Here is an 8,701-nt window from a genome sequence, read left to right as displayed (position 1 = left end):
GGAGTGGGTGGAAAAGAGTGATAGCAGGAGTGATTTGTAATAGAAGGGTATTTGCAAGAGTGAAAGGGAAAGTTTATAGGACTGTGGTGAGACCTGAGATGTTGTATGGTTTAGAGACAGTGGCATTGAGTAAAAGACAGGAGGCGGAGCTGGAGGTAGCAGAGCTGAAGATGTTAAGGTTTTTGTTGGGAGTGACGAGGATGGACAGAATTAGAAACGAGTTTATTAGAGGGACAGCGCATGTAGGACTTTTTGGAGAGAAGGTGAGGGAGGAGAGATTGAGATGGTTTGGACATGTGCAGAGGAGGGACATGGGGTATATTGGTAGAAGAATTCTGAGGATGGAGTCGCCAGGAAGGAGGAAAAGAGGAAGTCCAAGGAGGAGGTTTATGGATGTGGTGAGGGAAGATATGCAGGTAGTTGGGTTAAAAGAGGCAGATGTAGAGGACAGGGGGTATGGAGACGGATATTCCGCTGTAGTGACCCCTAATGGGAGAAGACAAAATAATAAGAAGAAGAAGTATAATGAGAGAAAGTGTTTGTAGATTGTACATATGTCTACAGTGCATTCATATCTTAGAGAGAAGATAAATCTGTTAAATCCGGTCAAATGTAACTGAAGCAGAAAGAGACAAAAACACTGCCCTGGATTAAAGGAATTCTGAGGTCTTACTCAGTTTATGGCTACAAACCTAGAGCAGCTTTTCCTGTTTTATCTTATTTGAGCCATATTCTTTCTGACAGGAAAACAGGCTGTTTAGGTGAGTCACGTTGCGTATTAGAGTTTACAACGACCTTGTAATATATTTGCAAAATATTACACAGTGTGAGATGGCGTTCCAGTTTATTATGAAAAAAATCATTTTCACAGCAAAGTTGCAAAAGACAATGACTTAAGCACTAGACAAATTCGTTCCAAATGAACACTGTATGTAGTAAGCAAACAAGCATGTTTAAATACAGAAAGAAGTGCCGGTCATACAGTATAAGGTGATTAATATATGTTGAGTGAAAACTTTGGTCCAGTACAGTTCCCATATTTAATACAGATTAACTGTATATGCAAATTAGACCATTTCAAATAAATATGCACAAGCTAACGCGACAAATTGGGAAACATTTAAATTACAATACAAAAACCTTTCTACAAAGTAGATTTATAAAAAAAAATATGTGATATATGAAGAGAAATTGTCAAAGTGATGGAATTGGAATGTTGCTCGCACATTTCAGGAAGCAAATTAGGAGCAAAGGCATTTGGTTTTATTGGCCAACTCGATGTAAGACCTCCATCTGCCAAGGTCATTTGTATCTCTGCTCTCCAATATGTTGCCTTGACCTGTAGCCAAGCGTTAGCTGTCGCCAAAATGGCCATTTGTGTTTCAACAAGACCAGCAACCGTGTGTATTAGCTACATACATTAGTAGTGCTTTAGAGCCAGGTTTCCAAACATTTTGGGTGGGGGGTAAAGGGGGTTGAATTTTCTGTAACAGAAAAAGCTTTTACCAATCTACCAGTTTTACAGTAGGACTACAGTAACATTTGAACATGATTATGTTAGTAAATGCATACATGTATCATAAAAACAGAAGAGTATTCCTTATACTGATTTACCATTGTAGGGTTAATTTTTGTTATTATAGTGAGAAATAATCCATGCCGGGGTGATGATGGTGTTATATGGCCCAATGTGAACCAGAGGACTCATGACTGTGCATGCACGTGAAGGTAAAACTGTTTAGCGTTTTCATGCACAGCGATTTTAATCACACTGAGAAGCTCTGTGTTCCTTTCCACTGTCGTTGTGACTGTTGCCATGATCTACAGCTCAAATCAAAAACTCTGACCTGAATCTAGAAAATCTAGAAGAATAGTGCACTAAACAGACATTTCAGTAGGTTCAAAGCTTTGGTAAAAGTACTGAGTTAGGAAAACTATTTAGTCTTCAAGAGTGTGTGGTGGTTTGTTTAGCAGAGGTAGATGGGCAGGAAAATCTGTCCATTTTTATTGCTGTAGTACAACAGTGCTGCATATCAGGATAGTGAAGACGACTAACATAACATGTACCCTAATTATTTCAATGAGGCTTGATTGAATGCGACTCCCCATACAATTCAAATTGTCAAAATTCAAAATTAATCTTAAATAGCATAACAAAGTGAATCATTCAAAACAGGAGATAATAGGTTTTTCTCGAAAACCCTATTTGCAAATTGTGAGTTTGGAAGCCCTGGCTTTAGAGGCAGGTACGATGTTGTTGTAAACTTGGTTCTGTTTCTATTCTACCCCACCTAACCACAAGGAGTGGTACAAAACGCATGGATGCCTGCTTGTGCATGAGACATTCTGTAGAGTCACATACTCATGATGCAATATTTGCAATTAAGAAATTCTTCATACAGCCATCTTTTTTTTTGTTTGTTTGTTTTTTTTCTCTTCCCTTTAGACACATTGAACTATATGTACACATTATGCAGCTACAGTCTGAACCACAGGTGACCTGTCCTCCAAGGTTTTTTTATTCTTTGGAAGCTCAATGCCAATTATAAGAATGGTGCCTTGGTTTAGAGTATGCTTTCAAAAAAGCCATTTGGTGAAAGATAATTGCTAAATATGCCTTTGTTGCAGAATGGGAAGTGGTGTGGTGCCAAATAATTGATATTTAGCCCCTTAGTATAAGGTCAAATCACATTAAGTAACTTGGAATGACTTCTTAATGCTTCCTAAAGGTTGCCACACATTGATAAACTCAGACAAAGATTTGATGTCAGCTTTACCAACCAGCAGGATAGCACAAGGTCAAATGTTTCTCATCTGCTTGAAAGGGATATTTTCAGGTGGGTCCATATACAGTATACATATTCTCCCACATCTCCATCTTATCTGTCAAGTCTGAACAATAATGCAGCAGGTACACTGTCCAGGAGAGTTGTGTCTGCAGAAGGGTTAGGAAACAGCTAGGAAATGTTTGGAAAACTATAGGTGGTACTCCTCACTAAGATAACCATTGCAGATTCATATTCTCCAAAGAAAAAAACTTATGATCTGCTGGCATAGGATCCTGTTTTTGTCCATGAGGTGGTCAGCAAGACCTTGATATTTTACTACATCTCTCACTACTGGTCAGAACATCCTGGCATCTTTCTCCCTGAGTAGAACATTTGCCATTTGTATGTGGGCTTGGCACTTTTATTAATCACCAACTAAGGACTGTGACCAAGCAGTCCACGACACACTGATAAATGCAAGCAAACAGGTTTTTTATGCTATTAGGTAGGAGCTTTTCTGATGCAAATAAACGTTTACCTCATTGTTTGGCTCCAGCCCAACTGCCAAGAGCCTGGCTTTACATCAGGAGGGCAGAAATTCCCGTCTATGCTAAAGCAATCAATATGTGGCATCATACCACAGTGGATACCATCACTTTGGAGTCTCTAGGAGGACTTAGAGGCCTTTATGCTAATGATCACATAATGAGTTGAAATGGCCTACTCTCTGTTTTGCTTGGGTCACTTTGTCTACAAGACATGGTGAGTTACTGCTCCAGCAAAGTATACACTGGTGATTAAGTGACTTTTTCCCCAAGGTTTTACAAGGTTATCTTTGCCACTTTCATTGGTAGGAGTGTTACGGCAATCGCAAAGCACCTTTCCAGTTCCTCATGACATTGTTGTGCTTAAGAGAGTTAAAATAGTATTCTAGTTGCATACAAGATGTAACAGTTACTGGCTAGAAGAGAGGTTTCCAGGGAACGATGGCTGTATGACAGGTATTTTTTGCAAGTACTACATCATACATTTTTCCAGGAAGCCCCATGAATGCTTGCACATACATGGAAGGAAGTGTATTTCCCACCTGGTGGCAAGAATGCAGCCATGTCTCTCTGCATTTTTTTACATGATTAAAAGAAAAAGGTCAAATTAACGTAAACTCTGGGGATGCTGTATACCTATATGCCTATATGAATCCCTTATATTCGACAGGTGGCCGGTACTTCTTCCTTTGTCTTCGCTTTGGTGAAGCATCAAAACTGGTTACCATCATGACATGCGCCTTGCAGCGGAATACTTGGAACTCCAGACGCTGTGTCACCAGCTCAAGAGCTTCTAAGTGCTCTAAAGAATCTACTTCGAATGTCTGCCAGAGGCTAACTGTGAAGATCAGAGTAGAAATTAATTACTTGTTGAAAATCTTACAAAACTTTTTTAAAATAAAATCCATGACAAGCTGTTATAATATTTAATAACAACAGATATTTGCATTTTATTAACCTTAGATTCACTCTTTAATATGAAGGGATGGTTAGATTAAATGATTTGCATCAGTGCATTGGCATAAATGTAAAACAATGTGCATCGGAAACAAGTTGGCATTTGTATCGCGATGCATCGTTTTTAACAACTGATTTATTTATATATTATTAGTAGTAGATGTGCTATACTTTTATTATTTACAAAGTGACCAATAATTTATATTCAATATTTTATATGTAGATGGATTTTCCCTCTAGGTATATATCATAATGTTAATTGAAAGAAATTATCTTTAAGAATCAGGCCAAACTGACCAATGAACCAATCGAAACATCACAAAATTATTTGGATCACTTACATTCACTGGTCCATTTCTTCGGATCTACCATTAGATGATGTTTGGCTTGTTCCAGCTCTCTCTTTAGGGTGTTGTACTTGGCCCTCATCTCTGCAATCCTTTGTTGTCGATGCTCTAGGAATTTCAGCTTGGCACTGAAGCAGACAACACTCTGACAACATGTCCAAAATAAAGTCCCATTATCCACAGCCAAGACCATGAAGTGTATGACAAATTTGAACTGATATTCAAATGTGCTCATACAGCAAAGTTGTTATTACGGTCCAGGCTAGTGGTAAAGGGGCCAGTATTATAATATAGCAACTAGGGAGGATTGTGAACAGATCCACCAAACTTTATATATTTACAGTATATTTAAATATTACCTTTTTTCCGGCCTTTCCTCTCCTCTGCAAACTGTCCACGTTGTCGATCTCATAAATTTTAATTTCATAAGCATCGGAGTCACCACGATCTACCCAGCGTATTTTGGACCCACTTGCAGACCTGAATGATGACAGGGTATCCTGTGATGGATGTCTTTGATGGGATCCTGTAAACAGAAATATCATTGCTAAATAATCAAGAACTAGCAAAAATTTGAATTTGAAAAATAAATAACCACATAAATATTTTGCCTGGACGATGACTTACCTGTGTTGCTTCTTTTCTTAGAACCTCTGCTACTCTTCAGAGTACTGTTAAAGCAGTCACTGATTGAGTCATGTATTGACGTACTGCTGTATGTGGTTTCGCTGTCCCTCTTCAGGCTTTCATAACCACTGCTGACCACACTGTTGCGATTGTACAGCAGTGCCGTCTTACACATGGCTGGAGGAAGCTCCCCACTCAGAACACTTGTATTATCACTAGCATGGCCACTGCAGTGGTTTGGTTGACGTGGAGCTGTAATCCTGCTGTATGGGGAAGGCAAGGTATGGCTTAACAGTTTAATCTTTCTTTTTGACTCCTCAAGATCGTCGATATCCGAGCTACCTTGGCTCAAGCTAGAGAGGGAGTCCTCACTTGCTCTAAGAACCTCAACCCGTCCATTAAGTAGTTTGTTTGGATATTTGGATGAGTTTGAAGCTTTCGTCTGTTTTCGGGTCAAAGATTGTGAAGACCATGAAATCTGTTTTCTGGAAAATCCATCAGGAGACAGACTTGAGCTTCGGTTTATTGAGCGTCTGCTGGATTTTGGTGATCCACATAAATTACTGTCTGTTCCAGACAACTTCTGAACTGCTGGGCCAGACAAAACCTTGGAGTTACTAATCTTACAAGGCTCACTGGTGTCACTTTCATCAACATCATAAAGTGGGAAAAACCTTGGAACTCTCCTAAGGCTATGGTTGGACAAACAGAGGAGGTCTGCTTCAAAAACTGTTCGCAAACCAGGACAGGCAGTGTTGTTGGCATGAGATGATGCATATTGTCTTTCCAGATTTCCTTTAGACCCCATATCCTGGCAATTTTCGAGATGTCTGTTGACTTTTGGTGGGGTACAGTTGCCTTCCATACTTCTTGTAGAACCCTGAGTGAACATGCTATTGCTACGCTCAAAAGGCTGTACAGCAACGCACTCAACATTTGTTCTACTTAAAGACCGGCTTCTGTTTGTTAGCTGCTCCAGTTTTGCACTAAAGAGCTTAGTGCTCTCATCAATTGGTGATTTGGGGTTGGTCGTTTTGAGGTGATTCTCTGAAGTTGTCTGGGTCATAGTAGGTTGCACATTTTTTCTGTTTTTCTTACTGGGACTGTTATCTGATTTTGGCACTGAAGAAATTGGTTTGCTATATTTTCCCCATTCTTTGAGACTTGGTTCAGCAGCATTACTTTTTGCTTGTGAGCCATATGAAGTCTCACTTTTCCAGCTTGTACTGAGATAAAAGGTGTCCTCACAAGTATGCTGTTTTTCAGTATCAAGCCAAGCTTTTGTAAGGCTGCTAGTGTCATATGTTGAGTAACTACAGGCTAGATTTTCTGCTGGTTTAATCTGAATGTTGTCTAATATTCGTTGATTTGTTAACAAAGCCTTGTCTTTGAGCTCCCCACAAAGCTGCCCACTACTTTGGTTACACTCTCTATCAGCATTTTCTTGCTCTGCTGAAATCTCAAATGCATGCTCCCTGAACCTTGAGGTCTCATATTGGGAAATGGACCCAAAATCAATTTTGTCTGCCTCTGTAACAGTTTTAGATGTGAATTCTTTTGATCTAACATCGAGTTGAGGGGGGTTGTTGTCACTCTTTGCATTGACGATACAGTTTGGACCCATAGAACTGGTCTTGCCTTCAGATAAATCTGCTGATGTATTTCCACTTGAACCTAAAGTCTGAATTTCAGGTACAGATTTAGAGGCAGGTTCTTCCTTTCCAACACTACCTATGATCTTTACAGGCTGAGACCCTAGTGGCAAGTTTTTAAGAGAATCAAGGTCAGCCATATTCGCTATTTTCGCAGCCTTGCCCATGTTAACTGGGCCACTGACCTCGACTTCCTTAACAACCGAATATATAAGTTCATCATGTCCGTTCAAATCAAGTGGCTGCTGAACTGTTACAGTAATTGTCGCTTTCTCTCCTTGGCTGTCTGTGGGGAACTGTGGAATAACTTCACACCGAGTAATAGGGAAAGAAATATGGGGCCCTAGGACAGCAGACAAAGAGGAGGAGCTTTTACCCACAGGGGGTATCCGAATCTTTGTGGGCAATGTTGACTTATCAGATGGTAGCCCTTCCACTGGCAAAGGTACAGAAGGAGTTGTGTCTATTGTTTTAGGAATGCCTTTGCATTCAGTGTCTCGTTCACATTGTATGTAGTTACTAGCCATGTGCAATTTGGGTGGAAGGATGTTCTCTTGACAAGAATATTCACAAGGTACTTCCTTAACGTCCTTACTGAAGGCATCTCTCCTAGTAGGTTGTCCTTGTTCCTTCTCATTAGCCTGTTTTTTACATGGAAATTGTTGAATGTCTGGTTTTTCAGCTGGCATCTTTACAACTCTGCTTGAGAGGAGTTCCGATTTAACAACAGCGTTCGCAGGCTGCGAACTGACCATCTCGCTTTCGTTAATGCATCCCAGTCGATTCTGTAGTTCCGCAAAGGTGTTGCATTTGAAACACTCCAAGTCAGGGGCACTAGAATATTGCTGAGCAGGAAGTTTTTTTAGCTCTTTGGACTTTTGAATCGACTGTAAGAAATCATAGTGTCTTATAGAGAATGAGCTTTTTAAATTGGCCTTGTTCCTTTGCAAAGACGGAATTATTGGTACAAACTCTTGATTCCCTCTGGCCTCTTTATTGTGGAGGACACCTTTCGGATCTACACAGAACACAGTGTCACAGGACTTATCACTCTCAGAGTGGTCTTCAAGATCATCAAAGAGCTGGGGCAAAGACAAATTATGTTCTAATGAGCCTGCAAAACGAAATGCTCTCAGTTTAGAAGAGTTGTTCGCTTTTTTCTCTTTGCCCAAGCTTCTTGTTCCAGGTGAGTTGCAGGCTTGTTTCTGAAAAAAAATTATGGGAAAAAAGTTAATCAATATAGTTTTGTTAGTTTAAAAGCCATGCAAAAATTATAATACGCAATAACTGCTTGCATTCAAATCAAATAAAAAGTTAAAAACATACCCTGATCCTTTGTAATCTTCGAATGCGAGAGACAATCTGAATGGTGCACAGGGTTTCGGAAAGGTCTTCATGAGCAGTAGAGATATGGGCTACAATCGTCGTGTGGCAGTTGACATTTCCAAGAGACTCTTGCATGAGCATTGCCAGTTTGCTTCCCCTATTTAAAAAAAAAAAGTGTTTATTAATTTATCATGATTTTTCATACATGCATTGGATGTTACTTTAAAATATTTTATTAGCATACTTGTTAGGGACGTGTTTGTGCCCATTGAGCTTGGCCATAATAACACTGCCCAGGTCCAGAAGACAGACTTCGATGTTGGTCTTAGTCATCTCACTGGTACAGCTTCCTAAGTCAATCAGACTCAGCTTGCTTTGTTCCACAGACACTGAGGATTTTTAAGCGAAACAACACTCAGATGGCTGCTCTCTCTGCTGTCATGGACATCAAACACTTGCGAAAACCGACTGCACAATTA

The 8,701-nt window shown here is 39.8% G+C and overlaps 1 protein-coding gene across 2 annotated transcripts in view; it reads right to left on the bottom strand.

The window, feature by feature from the left end:
• Window positions 1-827: 827 nt before the first annotated feature.
• The window catches only part of kif26bb (kinesin family member 26Bb), a 28,611-nt gene continuing 20,737 nt past the window's right edge, over window positions 828-8,701 (bottom strand). The window contains exons 10-15 of one of the 2 annotated variants that reach the window (XM_083562926.1): window positions 8,467-8,611; window positions 8,223-8,379; window positions 5,245-8,101; window positions 4,977-5,143; window positions 4,612-4,762; window positions 828-4,151 (exon numbers count right to left, since the gene is read on the bottom strand). In XM_083562926.1, coding sequence (XP_083419052.1) covers window positions 3,958-4,151; window positions 4,612-4,762; window positions 4,977-5,143; window positions 5,245-8,101; window positions 8,223-8,379; window positions 8,467-8,611 — 3,671 coding nt within the window. In that variant the 3' untranslated portion in view covers window positions 828-3,957. The remainder of the gene's footprint in view (window positions 4,152-4,611; window positions 4,763-4,976; window positions 5,144-5,244; window positions 8,102-8,222; window positions 8,380-8,466; window positions 8,612-8,701) is intronic. The other variant, XM_083562927.1, reaches the window with a different exon arrangement.

This window comes from Silurus aristotelis (genome assembly GCF_946808225.1).
Source record: "Silurus aristotelis genome assembly, chromosome: 15".
NCBI classification, from domain to species: Eukaryota; Metazoa; Chordata; class Actinopteri; order Siluriformes; family Siluridae; genus Silurus; species Silurus aristotelis.
The sequence above is the reverse complement of the archived record's forward strand: the minus strand, read 5'-3'. Positions and strand labels throughout refer to the sequence as shown.